Genomic DNA, 23,335 nt, shown 5'->3' on the forward strand with positions numbered 1-23,335 from the left:
TGGTCAGTTTATTTGTTTATGTACTGGAGGCCTCAAATAGCACGCTCTGATGTCTAAATCATTATGAAGAAAAAAATGATATGCCTCATATCTTAGGTTCCCTCAACATTAGCACTGACCATTTGCTTTCACCATGGAAAGAGTGGAAATCTTTATTTATTTATTGTGGAAAATTGGTTAACGCTGTCCTCCTACAAAGTTTAAAGAGGTATGAGTTATTTACGCGGATCAAAGTAGAGCTGTTTTTATTTTATTTGTATGTTTAATCAGAAGCAATTCTAGATTTTTAGAAAAGCAGTTGAGGATTTGTGAGTATAATGTTCTGTGATTATTAGTTAACATTACTGGAGTTGTTGAGATGAAAGGGTGTAGCAACCCTTTTCTCTGTATAGTGACGTAGATCCGAGTGAAATCGATTGTTGAAGAAGAAGAAATGCAGGAAATTCCAAAAAGAACTCACAGCAAACATAAAACCAGGGCTGGCTTAAAATGTAACCAAACAGCTCTATTCTGTGACTTTAAGTGATATCTTATAATTCTTTCAATAAAAAAAATATTTATTTATAATGAAACTTATCTTGAGGAATTACATTTTGTTTTCAGATGTAGCTTATTCTAGCAGAAAAAGAAAAGAAAAAAACGTTTTTGAAACAAAACGTTATTGTCTTGAATTTATCAGGACGGATTGTAATTCATTAAATTCCCTTCCTCTGGGATGAGAGTGACTCATTTCAGATTTATAATCATGAGAACTAATGTGCTGATTCTTAGATTCAGAATTCTTCTGTGCAATTTGACCTGAATCAAATAAGTCTGTTCTTAAAAACTTTACAAACGCAATATTTAATTTATTAGATAAATGCTGACGTTTATTAAAAAGTTTTGTTATACGACTACTTTGCAAAGTACCCTGCACTTGTAACTTTATTAAAACTATAAAAGCAGTAGTTGAATTACAAAAAAACACTAACCAGTCGCGCTTTGATCTCGAAAGCCTGACAATCCTTTCACGTGATTGGTCAATTCCTTGTAAACATGCTGAGCACTTAGGTGTCTTTGCAAACGCCTGAAGAAAGAAAACTCAGCCTAGTCTATGAATGTACTGTGCAGAGGCTGCTGTTGAATGTCTTTCATTACTGAAGTGTGTTTTTATTTGATCTTCTGCGACTGATCGCGGTCTTTTAGGCTGCTGTGAGAACATTAAAGTCTAGTAAAGTTAGTGTTCAGCTATTAGCGCGCGTCAGTCATGGACTGCAGAGTACTGTCTGTACAGAGTCATGTTGTCAGAGGATATGTGGGAAACAAATCTGCATCTTTTCCTTTACAGGTAAGAATAAGTAGCTTTTGCAGTGCATTAGATGCCTGCAGCGTCATTTACAGTTTTAACGTACGTTAGCTGTGGTGCAAAGCATAGAACACGAAAGCTGCTTCCTGAACATTTACAATAAAGACATCTGCTTCCTAAACCCTTAACGTTACAATAATGCACCATCTGCTTCCTGAGTCTAAAACAAAGTTAGTTTCCCCTCTACAATGGATGTCAGCATGTGTAACGTGTAACTTGTGTGTCACTGCTAGGTGCTGGGCTTTGAGGTCGACACTATCAATTCTGTGCAGTTCTCCAATCACACAGGTAAAGAAGTTATGTTGCCCTTAAAGAAAAGGAGCAAAAACCAAACACTAAGACACTCTGTAATTCATAGAGTTTTTATTTTCAAATTGTATTATTGCTCAAATTATTTGCTGCTGATAAAATGTCTAAAACTGTTGACTAACAGATTGTCACACTGCTGAAATGGCCTTGTTGTGTAATGGAGGCTGGAGTTCACTGAGGCGTTACTAATTACTCCTCTTGGTCTGGTTTCTCTGTAAAGCCTTTGTTTCAGATAGGGATTAAAGATAGGAAGTTAGTATGGTGGTTTTGCATGAATATCTCACCAGCATTGCTAAAGCATGCTTTAGTATGTTCTTGTTTATAAGAGAAAGACATATGTGGGTGGGTTTATCTTGGTATTGTTCAGCTATCTTGGTGTGGAAAGTTTTCATGAGTGCTAAAATAATCTATGTTTCTTTGTCTTTATCTTTCGATGCCATCGGACTATTCTCAGTTTTTGCATAGGCCCATGGAAAGAAGTAAATGAACATTAAGCCTTTTAGTCTGCTCACAAACTTCTTCAAAGTGTATTAATACATTCACACATTATGTAGTTGCATTGCAAGGGGTGGTGTTTTAGTTTATCCAATGAGATATGGATTACATATGTGTTGAGTATGAGCCAAAACAACAAGTTAGCTGAAGTAAGCATATAGTCAGCCATTACTGGACATTATAAGGAAAAATACTGACAGTAGAATACTTCAAGGACAAAAGGACAAACTAAACCCAGCAACCTGGGCCCACAGAGCTCCCCCACCATTCTTACTGATTTATCTCTATGAATCATTTGTGCATGTGCGTATACATTGAGGTTAAGAGATATATAACTAGAGAATAGAGAGAAAGAGAACACAGATGGGAGGAGATTGAAAAACAAGGAGAAAGAAAGGGAGGACAGGAGTAAAAGAGAAGATAAAATCACTCACACTCCAACAATAATAGGAAACATCTGTGGAAAGGAGCGAGTAAGAAGGGATTGCAGAGGGGCAAACTCACAGAGATATCTAATAGAGATCATGATTTAATCTACAAGAAGGTCAAAGATCATCTCTGATCAGCATCTCTGGGCTCACAGTTGGCCCAGTCTGTTGTGATTGGTCTACAGTGTCAGTGTTCTGCATACCATACCATACCATATCAACTTTATTTGTTAAGCACTTTAAAACAACCAAAGTTGACCAAAGTGCTGTACAGAAAAAAATAAACACATGTACCATTAATAACCACACAATAAACGCATTCAAAGTAACAAATTAAATCAAGTGAATAAAGTCGACATATTACTGACAAAAGCCAAAGAGAAAAGAAGGGTTTTAAGAAGGGTTTTAAAAACAGATAAAGAAGAGGCCGGCTTAACATGTATGCACTTTGATATTAATAAAAATGTATATACATCTGAATGCACCTACAACGGAAGGTTTATAATTAGTTGATAATCCATTACAAATCATTAAAGTTCCATTCCATAATGCATCCCTGTAAATCAAACAGCTATATTGCTGAAATTAATGGATTTGATTCCCAGGGAATGGATAACAAAAAAAAAAAAAAAAAAAAAAACACTTTAACTAGCGTACTTCGGCTAACTTAGTCGTTTTATGTTTTCACCGCTACGATGGCAATCACAAGAAAAAGCTCTTATTGGAATGTGTTTTAAAATACACCTCCCAACTTCAAAATAGAAAAACAGTAGAAATACTTAAAAATACCATTAAGATAACTTAATGGATAACTCAATAAAATGTCTACATTAAATGCAGCGCAAGTTGCTTTGGATATGTATGAATGTAAATGTAATGCATGAAAGTCAATGTATTTTGGGTGATCTAATTGCATGAATTCTGAGTATGGGTGACCATACTAGGCTGTATGTCATGTTTTTTTTTTTTGTATTATTATAGTTTATGGTCAGGAAAACTACCAGGAAATAACAGAACTTCAATCAAATAAACAAATATTTGTTAGTAAAACAAACGTATTAATATATTGCTAGTCCGTTCCTCCTCCTTCAGCAGCCAGTGGTTAATTCGGCTAATATAGTTGATGTTAGCTTACTCACCTGTTACCAACGCAGCGATGGCAATCACAAGAGAAGACTCCAGTCACTACCATAAGACCACTTGAAAATAAAACACAAAAGATGTACTTAACAGGCGTGTCTCTTATAGTTTTCTTCACTATTTCACGTTATTTCGCTGTTAACGTTATGTAATGTCTTTAACTAGTTTACTATGGCAAACTGATGTTAATGTTGATGTTACGATGGCTCCAAAATACAACTGCGACATTGCAGTTGATATGATCCACAAACTTGAACATAGATAACAGAAACAATGAAAAAAACTTTAGAGCCCTATGAAATCCATTTTATTTTTTTTCAAAAGTACAATTTATTTTTTCCAAAATTTCCCAAAGTTAATATTTTTCTGGATTCCATTTTTTTCCTTTTTATTTTTTCTTGCCTTTTTTTTTAATGGTTAAATTAAATTGTATTAATCAAAAAGCATGTCTAATTAATTAAAATAATGAAACTTATAAATTTTCACATCAATTTATTAAAAGTTTAACAAATATTACATGTTTAGGGCCCTATAAAATGTTTTATTTTTTCATCACCATGTTTTATTGTTATCTTATTCTGTGTTTTAGCATGTCTAATTATTTAGAATTAAAATGAATTTAACTTAATTTTTTCAATTTTATATAAAAAATAGCCTTATGAATTTTTATATATATTTTTTTTCCCTTTTTGGGGGGGTATTTACATTTTTCTGGTTATCAAATGAAGGCATAAAATATTAATTTTAAGTTATCTTTTAATTATTGAAAATTAAACTTTATTTTTAGTAAACAAAGTGGATTTACTATTACAGTTAAAATTTAGATTTCTGGCAAATACTTGTCTTTTAAATTTAAATTTAAATATTTATTTTGACAGTTTGCCGTGAATACCTTTACAGTTCTGTGTATGTGATGTGATGCTAGTTTTACACAAATCAAATGATCAAATGCTCATGAAGTGACACAGACACGCAGAACATGCAGGATTCATATTTAAATCGACTTTTCCAGCTTAATATTTACAGATACTAGTCCATATCGCGATTTGATTAAAGTGTAATGACCTACTTTTGGTGAATTAATTCAAAACTTTACAAATTCCGTGACCTTCCGCGTTAAACTGTAAATTCCGTTTTTATGACTGGATTCTGCGATTCCGTTCGCATTTTCTGCATCACGTAAATCGTAGGGCCCTAAAACTTAAACAGAGGTGTTGCCTAATTCACTTTATTTCAGTATATTCTGTTATTACGCTGTTAAGGTTAAGTTACTATCGTTTTTACCTGAGTTAACTTGCATTATAGAGGCAGTAAAACATACAAACATTGTTTCTTGGTTTAACTGAAGTTTATTTCTTATAGATGTTGGTTATTAAATAAACCTGAGCAAATGTGGTTGAAGGAGAAAAATGTGAATGCTCTTGCATAACCTTGTCAGAGTCCAGACTTAAACTCCATTGAAAATATTTGAAATAACTGAAAGACTGCAGTCCATAAACGCTCCCCATCAAACTGAACTGAACTTGAGCAGATCTTCAAAGGCAAATATTACAAAGATGTGCAAAGCCAGCAGAAAGAGAGACAAATGACTAAAGGCTAAATCCCAACAGACTAAAGGCTGTAATTAAAGATAAAGACTTTAAGGCACCAATGTTTGCTGACAAAACCACCACTAGCTCTGCACCCCTTTACCTAAATTCATCTCTTCAGACTAAGCTTGTGTTCTGCAAGTGAACGTCACTTTATTGTAGCATCCCAAAGATGCACATAATCATTACACATACTTTTAATTGAAATGTTCATTTTTGCTCTATTCTTTATCTATTCTGTTTTCTTTTTATTTATTATAATTTAGAAGATAAAACAACAACAACCTTGCTACATGTACATCGTTAATCTAACTGAGACTTGTCACAGCACATATTATTGCCCTTTTGTTGGTTTTGATTGTTTCATCTGTCCTCATTTGTAAGTCGCTTTGAATAAAAGCGTCTGCTAAACGACTAAATGTAAATCTATGTAAATGTAAAGGTGGTTCAAAAAAATACTGACACAAGAAGGTGATCCTTTTTTCAACTCGGTACTTCTGTTTTTTCTTTTCTTTTTTTTGACGTTGTTCTTGAATCTTTCACTTGGATGTTATAAGTTATCCGGAGTAAATACTGCTGAATAAAACTAAAACTGTATTTGTCTTTATATCAGCGTGTAAAATTCCACTATCGAGCTAAGACCGGGCATGCTAGTGCGTGCCAGGGCCAGTCGCGTTTCCACAGTCACTTCCGGGGCTTGATCGTGCCTCGTCGGGGCTTCCTCGGGGCCAACGGCCAGGTTTTTTCGGCCCGATCCTATCTAAAAAATGAAAATAATTTTTGATAAAAAATGTTTGTAAAAAATATTTTAGTGACACGATTTTGGCGGTTATAGAGTTCTAATGACGGTGTTCAACTATAACCGCCGGTCTCACGGTTATATACTAACCGTCACACCCCTAATTATAATCACTAAATAAGGCAGAAATATTTATAAGCGATGAAAAAGATATGCACGCTAAACTTGTTACCATAGTAAACATGGTAAAATATGACGCTTGAAGAAATCAGACGTCAGCTCCGAGAGTTTAGCTCACGTTGCCTATCATAAAAGAATATAGCCTAATAATGTTTTTTTGTTCGGGAGCTTACAAAAATAGAGATATTATCATTAATTCTAAATGTGACGGCTATACTGTGGCTAATAAACAGAAACAGACTAGACTGAATAAGCAGGCTATTTTCATGAGCGTTAAAAATAAATAAATAAATAAAATAGAAATAAGTGTATTTATGTGTGAATAATTTTGAGTCCTAATAAATTAAAACAATATGATCAATGTATCACTTATTCTATAGTTAAAACATTGATGATTTTGAATTTGAATATATAACAAAGCATGCAAACAAACGGCCTCTTTTATCATCTTCGTTTTGTGATTGCGCATGTTCCAGTGACTTATTTCTTAGTTTTCTGATAACTTCTCTTTGATGGTGAAATTTTGAGGTTGCATGACGTTGTTCTGAGAGGCGTGTAAAGGGCGTGTTTTAGTGACGTGCAGCGGTGCTTCAAGCTCCACTGTGGAAACCCTGCCCTATTCTGGCCTCGTGCTACTGGCCCGGGGCTATGAGCCCTGCCCGGCCCGCTTTAAGCCCTGGCTCGCACTGGCCCGACAGTGGAAATGCGGCTATTGACTCTCTGTTCCTTTCAGAGCAGGTTGCTAAGCGCTCTAATGGGTTTTTAAGGCTATTTGTCCTCGCTCTGCTGGTCATGCTGTTCACATCCCATTCCATCCACCACATTCATTTTACTTTTGTTTTTAAGGAGGATTTTGTAACAATACTCCCACTTTACGGGGGTTTTTTCTCACAGTGTTGTTGTTCTCCTCACATTTCCAACCTATTTCTCATACAAAGCATTTTGTGTTTATCCTCTTAAAAAACATTTCTCTTCCTTCCCCAGCATGAAATCACAGAATGGTATCAGGACTTATATATAAATGTATATGTAAAATATATGGATAATGTAGTAGTATTTGATTATGATCAAACGGTTCCCTGTGATACTTACTTGGCAGGACAGACTGTGTTTCTCCAGTATTTTGTTTATTTTTAATTAAGTCATCACATGCTCTTGTGTCAACATCATGTTTTAGTAATTAGGTGCAGAAAGGGTGTTGAACTAAAGGGTGTTGTCGAGCTTTCCACCTATTCATAATACAGAAAACTACTGGCCTTATATAAAACCGTTACTACATATTACGAATATGAAGCACCCACATTCAAATTAAAATGTTATCCCTTAAAAACCACGTATAAAAAGTTCAGACATGTTTCTGTTTTCAGACTACTTTTTTACCAATAGTAAAAGATGTACATGATGTGCTTTGAACACACACACACACACACACACACACACACACACACACACACACACAGAAAAGCAAAAGTGTAGTATAGACCTTTACAGATTAACTGGACAGCAATCATATATTAAACGCTCTAAAACCTCTAGTGAGAGAGATGGAAGTTCAGACCGTTCAACCAGGGGCGTAGATTACGATGGGGACGGGCCCCCCCCCCACTTTTAATATCACGGATCCGCCCCCACCCCCACTTTCTCGGTCAACTGTTTTCAAGGTTTTCAAGAGCTGGTGTGAATAATTTAAAAATTAAAACTCAAAAAGAGACATAATATTTTATTTGGACCTAGAAGGCGAGATGAATATTAGGGGATGCCAAACACCCCTGCAGTGCGAAACATACGATTGCGACCATGTGTTTTTTTTTCTCCAAGTCCTCTCCAGCAGGTGATCAAGTATATGAAAAATTATATTATTACAGTATAAAAACTATTCTGCCTTATTATGTGATAAAAAGTGTTTGTATTTTATAAACAAATCATTATTATGATTTGTTTTTGTCCAGCATTTATAGATTTCTAAGCCAATTAAAAGCTAGAAATTAGAGAAAAATTTAAGTTGCCTATAGTATCCATTACCAGTCAAAAGTTTTTGAACGGTAAGCTTGTTAATTTTTTTTAAATAAGTCTCTTCTGTTCACCAAGCCTGCATTTATTTGATAAAGTACAGCAAAACAGTAACATTTTGAAATATTTGTAGTAGTCTATTTAAAATAACTGTTTTGAAAGTCATGACATTTGCTAACTATGGGAACCCATACTCCGAATTGGTGCTCTGCATTTAACCAATCCAAGTGCACACACAAAGCAGTCAGAAGTGAACACACCGTGAACACACACACACCGTGAACACACACCCGGAGCAGTGAACACACACACGCCGTGAACACACACCCAGAGCTATGGGCAGCTATAGATCCAGTGCCCTGGGAGCAACCGGGCGTTCAGTGTCCTGCTCAAGGACACTTCAGTCATGGGTATTAAGGGTGGAAGAGAGTGCTGTTCATTCACTCCCACCTACAACTCCTGCCAGCATCCAGACTCAAACCTGTGACCTTCGGGTAACTAGTCCAACACTCTAACCATTAGGCCACAGGTGCACAGCTTTTTATTTTAATAGATTTCAAAATGTAATTTGAGATTTCAAAGCTGATTTTTTTTTTTTGCATCATTACTCCAGTCACACAAATTCTGATATTCTGATTTACTGCTCTAAAAAAAAAAAAAAAAAACTTATGATAATGTTGAATGTAATATAATGTTTTCAGGTTTCTTTGATGAATAGAATGTTCAGATGAACAGCATTCATCTGAAATATAAATATTTTGTAAAAATGGTGCCTTTATCATCTTTTGTTCAATTTAAATAATCCTTGCTAAATAAAAGTAAAAATAGTAAAAATAAAAATAAAAGTCATAGTTAATGGTTAGTTAATAGTGAGAATTGGACCCTAAAATAAAGTGTGATGAAAATCTTACTGTTCAAAAACTGTTGACTGGTTGGCTATATAGATAGAAACATATGTAATGTAATGTATTGCATTGTTATATATATATATATGTGTGTGTGTGTGTGTGTGTGTGTGTGTGTGTGTGTGTGTGTGTGTGTGTGTGTGTGTGTGTGTGTGTGTGTGTGTGTGTGTGTGTGTGTGTGTGTATAATTTCTGTCCCCCTCTTCTGAAAAGATGGCTATGCCCCTGTGTTCAACTGTTTAAACTGTTCAACACCTGCCCACTTTACAAACATTAGATCATGTTACAGCAAACTGAGCTAGACAGCGTGAATTCAAACAGTATTTTCTCACTAAGAACAGTATGATTACTTCTCATTCATTACAAATAGGATTCAGACAAGCTGAGTGAAAGATGACAAAAGATGCTTTGCATTATTTAAACCTTAAACTAATCCTAGATATAAAAGACCTGGGGCCGGGAAAATCTTCTTAAGAAATCAGTTAAGAAATTTCTTAAGATAAATTCCATGAAGTTCGTAAGAAGTTCGTTAAGTGCATTTCTTAATAAGTTCTCAGTGTATTCTTAAGAACATCTGAATTTTTTTTCTTAAGAAGAAAATCACAGCCGTTATCTGAATGAATACAAAACGCACGATAAACTTAAACTTTATTCTCTTTTCGTGCTTCCTGCAGATAACCCTAATAATTATAATAAGCACAAACACAATTTTTGTCGCGACTTTGCTTAGAGCTCAGCTTCACATTTTTAATGCTGTGTGTTTTTGAACAGTTACTTTTAAAATAGCCTGACTCAAGCTACAGCGATACGTTTCAATTATTTTTGTGCTTTGTTTTTGCTAAATGCGCGGAATACTGCTAAGAATGTTGTTTTTATGAACTAAAATTAAAAGCGTTCAATTAAAGCTCCCTATTTGACTCGTTTTAGAGTTGCTACTGAGTTTTGAAGTCAGCAAAATGTAGCATCACACATTGGCTAATCATGACAAATCATGTTTACTTAACTGTCATCGCTGTCACTCCATAAAGCTCGTGCACATCCCTAGTCCTCCTATGTATTATATGTAGCTGTTGTCAGGGTTTGGCAAGGGAGGGCCCAGATGCAGAATTATCAGGGGGAACACAGTTTATTAACAAGCGTGAAACATAGATGATGCAGTAAGACAGTCCACAATAGGGCAGGGCACACGACAGGAGAACAGGCTGGTCAGAAGGACATGGCTCCAGACTCTGTGGCAAAAGGAGACCTGGTAGCAACTCAAGTAGGAAGGGCCTGATAAGAAGCAAAATACTGATTAAAGAGTTCTAACAAGACTAAACATCCAAGCTAGAGACTGTACACAAGGCACACACAAAAACGAACCAGCAAAGACCAGAGGGAAATGAGCATGATATAAAGGGAGCAGAGCGCACAAGGATCAGGTGAACAATTAGACAAACAAAAAGACTAAACAAGGGGGCTTGGTGATTAGAAACGAGGAGGCAGGACAAGGGGAGGACACGGCCAACATAAACAAAGACACAACCATAGCCGTGTCCAAATTCAGGGTCCACATCCTTCGGAGGACTCGTTTGAAGGATGTTATGTCACAGCGCCGCGACGTAGGCTGTCCAAATTCGTAGGATCCTTCAAATGCGGCCCACAAATGCGTCCTCCTTTTCCCCGAATTGGAAGGATGGGTGTGGTGGATCCTTTCGCGTCCTACCTATCCCATAATTATTTTCGGCAGGACGAAGCGAGCGGTAGCGGAGTGGGGGAGGAGTATTATTTTCGATGTTTTTTTAAAAAACTGGCTTTTAAAAAATATATATTTTCAGTGGTTTTCTAGTAAGGCATTTTGTTTTAGCATTAAGCGTTTTTTTTTTTACATTTGTACGTGCATATGTAAAAAAAAAGTTTACTTACGTAAACTAGCTTCTTCCTTACTGCCTGTGTGAATATTCCCTTACACACAGCTTATTTGTTAGTGATTGAAGCTGTTTTTAACGCTTCTAAGGACGAAAGAGCAGACAGAAGTGTTTATAAAGCTCCTGGGAGAGAACGATGAGCTCTTCACCTGCGTCTTGCTTAGCAGCTGTCACAGTTGCTAGGCAACAGGATATGAGCAACGGGTAAGGGAGGGAACTGAAAGAAGGGTAGGCTGTCCAAATTCACAAACACCACCACCGACTTCCGGTTTTTGCGGTCGTCGGAGGACCCATCCTCCTTCAACCGGGTAGGACACAACCATTTGCTCAGGCACAAAATGAACAGAGACACATTAAACAAAGATAGGACAGACAAGACTGTCAGGGCAGGATCCTGACAGCTGTTGTTGTAATTCTTAAATATAACAATTCATTTGAAATTACCCAATAAATTAATTCAATAATTCTTACTGTTTGGGAATTAAGACAGGTCTGGGGCAGTCCTAAATTTAAGATGTTATTTCGATTGATTTTTAAGAATATTCTTTTCAATAATTTTAATTCTTCTTAGGTTTTGTCTTAAGAACAGTCTTAAGAAAAAAGATAAGCATACTCTTTAAAATTGATTTTTGCCAATACAAAATATTTTTAACTTTTTTCTTAAGTTAAATGAGATTAATAAGAAAATGGAAGTAAATGTCTTAAGAATGTTTCGTGAATCTGCCGAAGATGTGTTATAATCAATGTTACAAAACAAGATGTTGGCACAATAGCATGTGATGACAAAAAACACACAAAAAAAGACAAATAACGACTGGAGAAAGACTTGTATAAGGATCCATTTAATAAATATTAAAACATAATCAAATATTACTACATTATCCATCTATAATTACTGAACATACTATTTAACATTTTATCCTTTTAAAAGTACAAAAAAACAACAACAACAACAACCTTAAATAAATTTTGCGCCTAACTTGTGCTTTTCAGTGTGTGTGTTCAAAGCTCATCTTTTACACCTTTTAGTAGTGCTAAAAAAGGAGTTTGAAGACAGACACATGCCTGAACTTTTTATACATGGTTTTTAAAGGGACACTAAGTAGGAATTACTCCCATCTAGTGGTGAAATTGTATTTTGCATTCAAACTAATTTTGCTCTCCAGCGCCTCGCTTTTTCAAATGCGCGTTGCATCTACGGTAGGCGATATGTACCAAAAAGCTTTGACGGGATGTCTTCTAATAGCACTTCGTCGAGTTTTCCTTCAGGTGAACAGGTGTGTTATTTCAAACAAACTGCAACATGACAACTAACAAACGAATGTTACAGTATGAATTACTGACTGTGGAAAACATGAAATATTGTAATTAGTAGTTATTTCTAATTTATTCGTTATATTTTCTGAATTATATGCATTGTTAGATATAAAAAAAATATTATAATATAGACTGTAACACTGACTTACCTGTCGAGAAGAAAACTGGCCACTTCAGCGTCTCTTTTGAAATCTTTATCAAGCATTAGCTCTTTCCACCTAGAAAAAGCTTCCCCGACATTAACTCTTGTTTTCTGTAATCTACGGTCACGTTTCCTTTTACGTTCTATTTTTGACTGTTTTGGCGACTATGTTTTCTTCTCCTGTGGCGCGGCATATGTATGGTCCATAATAAGAATGCAATCCAGACTTTTAAACTTGCCGGTGCAGTTTCAAGCACCTCACTGCTCTGCACCTGCGTTTCTGGCTCCGACCGAAAACGCGCTGTGGAAACACGTTGGCTTAGTACTTTTTGACCCTCTCTGCTATTATAGTTTTGCAAGATGGCGGAACTACATGGAAGCCTCCGTCGACCTACCCGTCCCATGTATATAAAGATAATAAATTCTTCATCTACAAGGATTAGTTTAAACATTGGCATAGGTATTTGTACACCATTGAGGGCATATTTATGAATAAAAATATTGATTTTAGATCATAAAATACCTAAAAAGTTACTTATTGTCCCTTTAAGGGATACCATTTTAATTTTAATGTGGTTGCTTCATATTTTTAATATGAAGTAACTGTTTTATGAGCCAGTAGAGTGTTCTGTATTATGAATAGGCGGCAAGCTCGACAACACCCTTTAGTTCTTCAACACCCTTTCTCCATCTAATTACTAAAACATGGATTTAAGATGCATATGATGCAGACTACTTGAATGAAGTCTTTCTATTGCTAGGATATGAGCACTGGAAAGGGCAAGTGCTTACTGCAGATGAATTGCACGTCCTGTACGAGGGGATCAAGCTGAACAACGTGAACCAATATGACTATGTGCTCACAGGTACTCTTACGTCAGATGTTATTTAATTAATCATGTACATTATTCAATTACTGTCGGACTTACAGCAGACACAAGCCCAGATTGTTTTAAATAGAATAATGTATGTCCAAAAATGACATGACTGTTTATAACTATGATTGCATTAGGTATGATTTTTAATAAAAGACCATAGATCTCTAAAACCCTGCCCTTTCAAAGCTTTGTCCACCAGCATTGCTTAGAATAATTGTCAGTTGATATGGTCCAGATATTTTCCATCATTATTTATTTCAGGGTACTCTAGGGATGATTCCTTTTTGGATATGATGGTGGACATTGTACAGGAGCTGAAGAGGGCAAACCCGAACCTGGTGTATGGTATGCATATTTTAAAACATTATCACTTTTCAAGGTCTCATGTGTTACCTTTAGTTAACATGAAAAACAGAACTGTATTTTTTTTATTAACAAACAAAACAAAGATTAATAAAAATTTCCCAGATATAATTTTATGTTAGATAATGCATTGAGTTTGTAGCTCATTTATGAAACTCTAGATGGGACAGATCCTTTTTATTGCATTCTGATAGCTATCACATTATTCAACACATTGCACAAGTTGATTGGTTGTCTCTACAGCCAATGGAATGGTTTGTTCAAATAGGCTATTTTCTATCCTGTTTTTGAGCCTCTCTTCAAAATGGTCCATCAGTTCAAACTGATGACAGACACAGTGATGATGCTCATATGTATGCGTTTGCTGTTCACAAGCCGCGAAAGCTGACTCCGATGTGATGAGACCCAGTCTCTCTCTCTCACGCCCTAACACAAAGTGATACTTTACACAGCACAAAAATCCACATTTAAACAGTCAATAGCAAATACTTTTAAGAAAACATACTTACAGTAGCTGATTCAGAATAAGCGATAGATTATTATAGCAAGTCTGAATCGACCCATTTTATTTTTAAAATAGCCTTTGCTCAGTCAGCCTTGTAGGTTACTCTCATAGGTTCACAAATCTGTCAACCATAAAATGCATTGCACAAATTTGAACATCTGGGTTGTGCTGTTCTGTTGTAAATAAATCTTAATAAATGATTCATCTTTGCATCTACTTCAGGAAGGCCAAATAAAGTGCTTTTGCTTTTGCACAGAAACACACAGCATCTCCCTGACATGACTGCACTAACCCTACTGCGCTTCCTCAAACCACGCCTTCTTTCTTTGTGTGAACATTTGGGTGGCATTACGCAAATATTTCCCCATAGTGACATCGACATGTGGGGGGCGTTTTAGCCCTGTCTGGATCAGCCTTCTCTTTTAGATAGATTGAGTCCTTTTGTGAGAGACTTTGAACTTTGTAACACTGCAGATCTTATACATCCACAAATAGCTACATAACACACTTAAGAAAAGGAAACATAGAAATCGCATCATATTTAAAGACAGATTATCCCAAGACATGATGCAGCAGATTTTATTTCAAGCACTGATCCAAACATCAATGTGTTACAGCAAGTTATGTTTATTGTGCTTATAAATGCTGTTTTTCTGCTTTCCAAGTCTGTGATCCAGTGCTGGGTGATAATGGGGCTATGGTGAGCATATCTAAAATGCTAAAATAATTTCCCTTCATCATTTGCATCTTATTTTTCTATGCAATAATGTAAACATTTATTCAACAGAAACACTGTTGAACTAATGTTAAACACTTAAGACGTGGTTAGAATAGTTTAAGGAAATGATCACTTTCTGTGTTATCTTTAGTATGTTCCTGAGAACCTGCTGCCCATCTACCGGTGCAAAGTAGTTCCAGCTGCGGACATCATCACTCCCAATCAGTTTGAGGCAGAGTAAGTGTCCTGTTATGCTGATTTTTTGTGCGTGTAGAAATGCGTGATGAAGGCACTGTGTACTCCTAGATCATATGCTGTGATCATACTATATTAGTATGTACAATATGTCTTCTGTGAACATTTGTGATGGACCAACCCAAAACAGATGTTCATACCAAATGCAAATGGTGTCTCTTTAAGGGATGAAATTTGTGGTTGCTGCCATCCGAGATCTGCACACATGCTTAAGATATAAAGTTGTTAATAACACATGTTGTCCACACTCTCCTGTCTGTCTCTGCTGTCTTATAAATAAAGGCAAAAGGGGGTAATGGGGGATTTTGTGGATGGTTGGATTTCCATGTTTTATGGCTGTGCCCTGTGGCTCACCCACAAGTCATTGCCGTTATGACACACCCAACATATGTAAATAATATATCGTTTCATTTTCTTTCTCACAGGCTCCTCACTGGTAGAAACATAAGTTCAGAAAAAGATGCAGTTGAAGTAAGTTTTTATAAGCTGTTTTATTTTTGCAGCTAGGGAAATCTGGGATGTTTTTATGATGTACCGCTGTCCACACTCACAGCAGAATTTCAGCAAAACATTTGCACACAAAAAAAGATGTATTATTTGTTGTCAACAAATGCAGGTATAAAGCACAGCTCACACAGAAGTCATTTTTAAACCGAGCATCGCAGCAGATTCAGCGCAGTGATCAACTTGAAAATGAACAAAATATGTACTGAAATTTTTCAGCCTCTAACATGAAATGCAAATCAAGTCTCCCTTGTGCTTCATTTTAGAAATACTGATGGTATGACACTATATAGTTGTCTATCTAAATCGGTTCCCTTTCAGTGAGGAAGTTCAGTTAGTGGAAACGTGGTGTGCCTCATTAGGTGAAACCTGTCAGAGAAGTCCAGTGTAATCGCTCTAAATTTGCTTCCCCATTCACTTTGGCTCAACACATGGCTCTTTGTGTGTAAGAGACAGTCTGCTATTGTTAGCCTCCAGTTTCCACTGTGGTCCAAGCTCTGTCTGACAACCTTGTGTAAAATACCTGCATTGTATTTGTGTGTGGAATTTTCAAGCCCTTTAAAATCACCCACTACTCCCCTGTGCTGAGTCCACCGTCCTTAATCAGCACTGAAGATACTCTGCACAAGGGCTAAAATAATGAATAAAGGAAGCCATGCTTTGAGTGTCTTAACTTAGCCAAAAGATCACTTCAGCCTGGCTTAGAAGATTTCCACAGAGTTTCATTCAGAATAAACTAGTAAAAATAATCCTATAGGATGAACCTAAATTATGATATAGCTCAGTGGTTCTCTACTTATTTATTAATATGCACACACAGGGACTGGGATCTATCTATTGGTTGCTGACTGGATTGAAGTAGATCTGAATGTGAGCTTCATTCAGTTGAAAGAAAGGGGCAGGGTTTAAACTGACTAAATATTTGTTTTCTTTAACTTTGTGTAGTATTTTAACGGTTTTTGAGAATGAGGGCTTCAGGCAAACTGTTCATGTTGGTGTCTATCTAATTACACTGGCTTCTGCCAAATTAAAGATAAACTCAAGGCAACGTATCATCTAGGCGGATTCAACAGTGAAAACTGAAGAAAATTTACCTCTCTCCCTAAAAGAGAAAAAAAAACATCATTATATGGTATATTATGATATATTATTTGCATTTTACATAGTTGTTAAAGCACACACAACTCCCACACAACTCCCAATCGATTTGGTTTTGCCTGCAAAAATTTTCTGAACAACAGTAAATGTTCTTGTCGTTTTTAGTGGATTCCACCCCTCAACTCAAAAACAAAACAAAAAACAAAACAAAACAAAAAACAGGTTAACAGACATATAGTTTGTCTTGTGGCTATACAATTGAAACTTTTCTCAGAGCATTATGCCACTACTGAGCTTAACTTGTCACTTTAATTAATGTAACTCCAACTGGAGTTGGAACAGAGCCTGAAACTGTTGGTTGTATTTCAGGTTATGAACCTGTTGCATTCGATGGGTCCAGACACCGTGGTCATCACCAGCTCTGATCTGCCCTCTCCTCTGGGGGATCAGTATCTGGTTGCTCTGGGGAGCCAGAAAAAAGGTAATTTTGTTCATTTAAAAACAAATAGGAGCCCAGTGCAATGGAACTTAATCTGTTAAAGGTCACCCCGTCCCGTACACGGGACGCCTACGTTGACTATACTATATTACAATCAAGTCTAATCTAATCTTGACAAACTATATATCGTTGGAAAGGTCTAAGACTCCCAAATATATATTTTACCAATATTTTTTGTTAAAAATTATGTAGGAAAAGTAATAGATGAATTTATGACAAGAGTGCACCCTCAGAAATCTACATTACAAAAGGAGCTTTGACCTTTGTTTAAAAAAAATACTTCCTCGTTGCCTTTTTCTCTATCACATTTGAGAAATCATCAGAAGTTATATATCACTTGAAAACATAAAATCTCAAAATTCATCCTTCAAAACCCATTTTAAAATCAGACATTGCATTACCATGTAAATGGTGCATCAAAATCATGTTACAAAAGGTTTTCAGTCATGAATTATAAAAATTTAGGTTTTGTATTATGCACATTCATCTCTATCTTCAAAAACGTGAGTGACAGTTAACAGGTTAAAGTTCTCGCCATGCTTGCTTCATACTTTTAATCAATGCTATTTGACAGGGTTGAGTAAGTTGCTGTTATATTCGGAATTCAGTTGATTCGTTTTGCATGTCATGTTCAAAGGTCACGCCTGGCAGCTTGTCTCTGTTTGCACAACAGATAGAGACTCTAAATTCTGATTGGATGAGCTGTTCTTGAAACTGTTGTAAGAAGATAGCCACATGCTCCAGTGACCACTTTATATTACAAGTTGCTATGTGGTTTGGCAACCGTGAACAGCCAACTGACTTATCGAGAGCAACAGTCTGGTTCTGACAGGAAAATTCCATTCGTTTTCTCTAGAGGAATAGTTTTTTAATGATGACTTATAAACTGTGAAGACAGACCTACCGTGAGTTAAACAGTGGTAATCAATGGTATGTTTTGAAGCCATCAGACCACATTATTTTTTAAATAATCATGTTTCAATAAACAATTAACCCTCAAATTGTGTTCATGTTATTTTGACTCCGAGAGGATTCTAATAGTAATTTTGTGCCTTAATTACTGGTTAATGTCACATTAGACTAAAACTTAGCAACACAACATACAACAACGCCCCACCCTCACCCGTACACACACACACAAAACAAACTTTTGATTTTTTTTTCAGCCCTGTGCCACTTTCCAGCCTACAAAAATTTACTAAACATTATTATTATTTTTTTTATACCAATTAATATTCAATCTGGATTAAATCCTCTCCTTTCAGTCAGCACAGGTTTTGTATTCCTTTTTGGAACTAATTGATTGTAGGCTTATTCTACATTATAGCTTACACATCTCAGTTTTTGTGTGAACGTGGCCATAATTGTCCACAAATGATGCTTTTTCACTTTTATTTCTAACTACAATAATCATGTTTAACAGCAGAATTTCTGTTAAAAAACTGCATTACCCATGATTCCGCTTTTTGTCTGATTTGGTTCATGGCTTAAACCGGTGCATGGTCTATAATGACTAGTGGCTTCTCTAGGGTTTCATCCCAGTTGCCAGTTGAATGATAAACTTGTGTTGTTTTCCAGTGACAGCTGATGGTACCTTGGTGACTCAACAGATCCGTATGGACATCCCCAGGGTGGATGCTGTGTTTGTGGGAACAGGGGACCTGTTTGCTGCGATGCTGCTGGCATGGACACATCTCCACCCAAATGATCTGAAGGTCAACACCATGATATCATGCTAAAACATAGTTGCATTATCAAGTGTGAGAATAAAGCAGTTTGCTTTTGAATCAGCAAGCATTATGCAGTGGCTACATTTGGTCATTTAAGCAGCCTGTTAAAATACTTGGATTAAGTGTACAAATAGTTTGGGGCCACTTAACAAAGGTCCAAAATAAAAGCTAAAATGTTCTGCAAGGTATGCTGAATTACACCCAAAGCCCTTGATGTGTTTTTTACAGATGGCCTGTGAAAAGACGGTTTCAGTCCTTTACCATGTCATTAAGAGGACCATTACTTATGCAGAAGGTAAGACTTTCTGTTGCAAACCAAATATTGCTTAGTCCCTATTATATGATGATAATAATGTAACTCATTCCTTACCTTTGTTCGTCTCAGAGGTGGCCGGTCCGAATCAAAGGCCCAGTCCTGCTCAGCTTGAGTTGCGGATGGTTCAGAGTAAAGCAGACATTGAGGATCCTGCCATAGTTGTTCATGCTGTAGTTCTGTAGTGCTTTAATCTGAGACTCTGTACTAGACCGTATGAATGTCATTCATCTAACAGCAAGAGTTTACAAATCACAATACTTTGGATGGTGGATGACTTATTTTTATTCTTTTATAACAACACTACTGATCTTAGAATTGAAGCTGGGATGTCTGGTACTTCATAGTGCATTAGTGCAGGTACTGCATCCAGAAACTAACATGGTACCTAAAGTTATTATGTTCACATTCCAGCCATTATGTGCATATGACTATTATTAGTATTTTATTATGATTTATGCATGTGTATATCTTGTGAATTTATGATGATTGATTAACATTAAGAAAATGTCATATGAGTGTTGTCTAACATTTGATTTGATTCAGTCAGTTATATGTAACATAGTATTCGATCCCTTAGTCTTATTTGATCAGTAAAACTGTACAAGCCAGTCAGGCCAAGTGTAAGAAAAATGTCTATTAAATAATACAAATCAATTGTCTATACCAAGAATGTGCCTTGAAAATGCTGCTATAGTTTATATCATACTAAAAAAAGTATTTATCGTTGTAATAACTAACAATAATGGCCATGGCAACTGATATATTTTGACTATTATAATAAAATCCTTAAATTTTTATTCACCCTTTGTATCCAGGAATTTCTTTTTTTTTTTTTTTTTTTTTTTTAAGTATTTTTAATTATTATGGTGTAACTGAAGACATTTTACTCTACAGATTTGTGTAGTTACTGTGTACAAGGATTTTTTTTTCCCGCTCACTTGGCTTTTACTTCAGTAAGAGTGGGGAAAATTGTGTTTTTCTTTATGGAAATGCAGTGATGGTGATTTTGAAATAATGCTGCTTTGTGTAATCTCAACGTCCACCTCAACCATTAGAAGCACCATGTGCTTCAACACTAAATCTGTTTTCATTTGATACATTTTACATGTATGCTCTGCTAGAGTGAGTACATGTCCTGGCTACAACCTGAAACGTTTAAATGACAGTTTACTAACAACAAAACAGGTTGCTGAATCAAGATTTCATTGTTGTCAAACAGGTTAAGAGGTTTACTATTACATACAGCTGAAGAAAAAACTTCATCCAAATGACCTTCAGTTACAGGCTGAAGTTTAATCTTTAATAAAAGTATTACAAATAAATTAAGCTTGAAAGTACATATAATAAAATGGGTGGAAAACAAAGTAAAAGGGACTACCACTATTCTTCAAGCAAAAGTAAAATCACACTTCAAAAATAAGTCAGACATATTCGGTAACAAAAACAAAAGGAAGCCACACTTGAAACACTCAAAAATAAACAAACTAAAAAATGCTGTCAAACCTCATCAACTTAAGCACTAGTATGTGTTTGCAGAACACAAGCCTCAGATGGTTAAGGCACTGAATCTACTTTGTGACCATCTCTCTCTCTCTCTCTTTCACACACACACACAGACACGAACATTTGAACAGTCAATAGCAAATACTTAAACTAATAACAAAACATATTTACAGTAGCAGATTCAGAAGCGCGAGATTGTCATAGCAAAGTCAGAATTACCTCCTCTGGTTCATGAAATGGTGGTCCATAAAATGTGTTGCTGTTCTGTTGTAAGTAATCTTAAAGATTCCTAAATGCATCTACTTTCAGAAGGCCAAATAATGTGCTTTTGCTTTCACTTAGATACACACAGCATCTCCCTGACATGGCTGCTTCAACATTAACTGCAGTTACTGAAACCACTCCTTTCTTTGCGTGAACATTTGGGCAGCATTACGCAAATATTTCCACATAGTGACATAGACATGTGGGGCATGTTTGAATGAGACATTTTAGGGGGGGTTTATCATTTATAAAGAATATCTCTTTGGATTTGAGACTTTAGTCTTTGCAACTTTACAGATCTTCTTTATGCACCAAGAGCTTGTAACACTCCAAAGAGAAAGTAAAAATTTAAATTGCATCATATGACCCCTTTAATTTTTACATCAAACAAACAATATGACTCTTGTTCACAGTTATAAAAATATATGTAAAACTGTAATGTAAAAAAATGTTTGCACAATCACCCATTAAGTGTTAAGTGGCATTAAAAACTAAATTTGACAGTAAACAAACAAAAAAAAAAAAAATAGTAGTATGGCACATTTTAAGAATATTTGTGTCCCAAATGATGCACTATACACTATGTACTTATGCACTATGTACTTAACTTTGTAGTGTATGAATTATATAAGGTTATTTTGTCATTCATCATTGGAGTCTGATTTGCCTTCCCCTCTGCTACATAATTAAAGCTGCGACAGTTGGGTGCATTAAATGTCCAACATTCCACACTTAGTTTTTTTCAGGCAATTAAAGGTCCCATTTTTCATGCTTTCTTGAAGCTTTGATTGTTTACAGTGTGCAATGTAACGTGTCCATGTTTCGCATGTAAAAAAACACAGTATTTTTCACACAATTCACCTATCTGTATACCGCTGTTCACTGTCATAAAAACGGGCTGATGACTTCCTTGTTCTATGAAGTCCCCCCCCTCAGAAATACGTAACGAGTTCTGATTGTGCCAGCGGTTCCTGTGTTGTGATTCGACAGCAGCGGAGCCTTATAATTTTCGGGAACCGAGTTAAACATGCATTGTAACCATTGAGCTCTAAGTACAGCGTCCCTTGGAAGCCCAAACAAACTGGACTCCGAGATGAAAGTAACAGAATTTCGACAACTTGGCCACAAAAGCACTCTTCTAACGCAACTCTTCCTCCGTGCGAGCGCAACAAGACCACGCCCCCTTTTTGGTGTATTCCTGTGGGCGGAGATTAGTCAAAAAACGGTTTTAGTGACGTCATTCCTGCAGGAAGTAGAGGGATGTAGTCCAAACGGGTCGTTCGTTGTAGGCGAATTCTGTTAAATAAAATATCTCACTTGGCATTGAACTTTGAGCTTTAGAATTTTACAGATATGATTTATACTCTTACAACAACATTACACACTAACTAAAGTTTAAAACATGGGATCACGTAGAACGGGACCGTTAGTGCATCATTCTGGTATTTAAAATGCACTTTTTCTTTTTGGAATTTTCAGTGTGAATGTCCTATTTATACTACAAAATTGCATAGAATAGTGCCAAAAGTAAATGAATTGGGATGCGCCTAAAGTTTATTTTGTTCACCGTGGAAATTGCAGTTTTAGAACTGGCTTACAGGGCTTACCCCAGGGGTGTATTTCAGAAAGCACAGTTATCTTACTGTCTATACCCTGAACTTTCAGTTGATTAACCACAAACCTTGCTTACTTGAGGTATGTGGTTCCAAAAACGTGTACGTTTATTTAACTCAGAGTCTGTTCCTGATTAAGGGGCCATTCACATATCGCGTCTTTTGCATGCTCAAGTTCGTTATTTCAAATGTAGACACGGTATGCGCGCTCATAATGGAAGCGATGCACTCGTTTTTTCCAGGCGCGTCCGCACCACATCGAGTTTAAAAACATCTAAACTTTTCAGAATGCCGCAAGCTCACCGCAGGTCATGTGACAAGAACTAACCAATCAGCTTCATCCTTTCCCGTAACAATGTTGAAAGCTCAGCCAAGATGAAGGAACAGCTGATCATAGCTGTATATGGATTGCAATTTTTAGAATTTTTATTCTAATAAATTTAGTAGCAGAGCTACTGCAAGCGATTTTTAGTGCTGCAAATCCATTTATCCTTTGCTGAAATTTCCACGTCTTCATGGAGAGAGCACGTCATGGTTGCTTAGCAACGGCAGGCGCCTCAGGGGCACAACTGCCCGAGTGCTTT

General features: G+C 36.2%; 1 protein-coding gene across 1 annotated transcript; it reads left to right on the forward strand.

Annotated features, from left to right (window-relative positions):
• Positions 1-1,028: 1,028 nt before the first annotated feature.
• On the forward strand, positions 1,029-20,173 carry pdxka (pyridoxal (pyridoxine, vitamin B6) kinase a). The gene is made up of 11 exons (XM_026218565.1): positions 1,029-1,327; positions 1,579-1,633; positions 13,267-13,371; positions 13,645-13,728; positions 14,917-14,951; positions 15,121-15,206; positions 15,650-15,695; positions 17,196-17,307; positions 18,904-19,040; positions 19,284-19,350; positions 19,441-20,173. The coding sequence occupies exons 1-11, from the start codon at positions 1,247-1,249 to the stop codon at positions 19,551-19,553; spliced, it is 921 nt and encodes a 306-aa protein (XP_026074350.1). The 5' UTR covers positions 1,029-1,246; the 3' UTR covers positions 19,554-20,173.
• The last annotated feature ends 3,162 nt before the right edge of the window (positions 20,174-23,335 follow it).

This window comes from Carassius auratus, chromosome 34 (genome assembly GCF_003368295.1).
Source record: "Carassius auratus strain Wakin chromosome 34, ASM336829v1, whole genome shotgun sequence".
Classification (NCBI taxonomy): domain Eukaryota; kingdom Metazoa; phylum Chordata; class Actinopteri; order Cypriniformes; family Cyprinidae; genus Carassius; species Carassius auratus.

Coding starts and splice junctions, on each gene's coding strand:
- pdxka (XM_026218565.1), top strand. CDS start 1,247: ATGGACTGCAGAGTACTGTCTGTACAGAGTCATGTTGTCAGAGGATAT. Junction 14,952..15,120: donor TGGGTGATAATGGGGCTATG/GTGAGCATATCT, acceptor TGTTATCTTTAG/TATGTTCCTGAGAACCTGCT. Junction 17,308..18,903: donor TCTGGGGAGCCAGAAAAAAG/GTAATTTTGTTC, acceptor GTTGTTTTCCAG/TGACAGCTGATGGTACCTTG.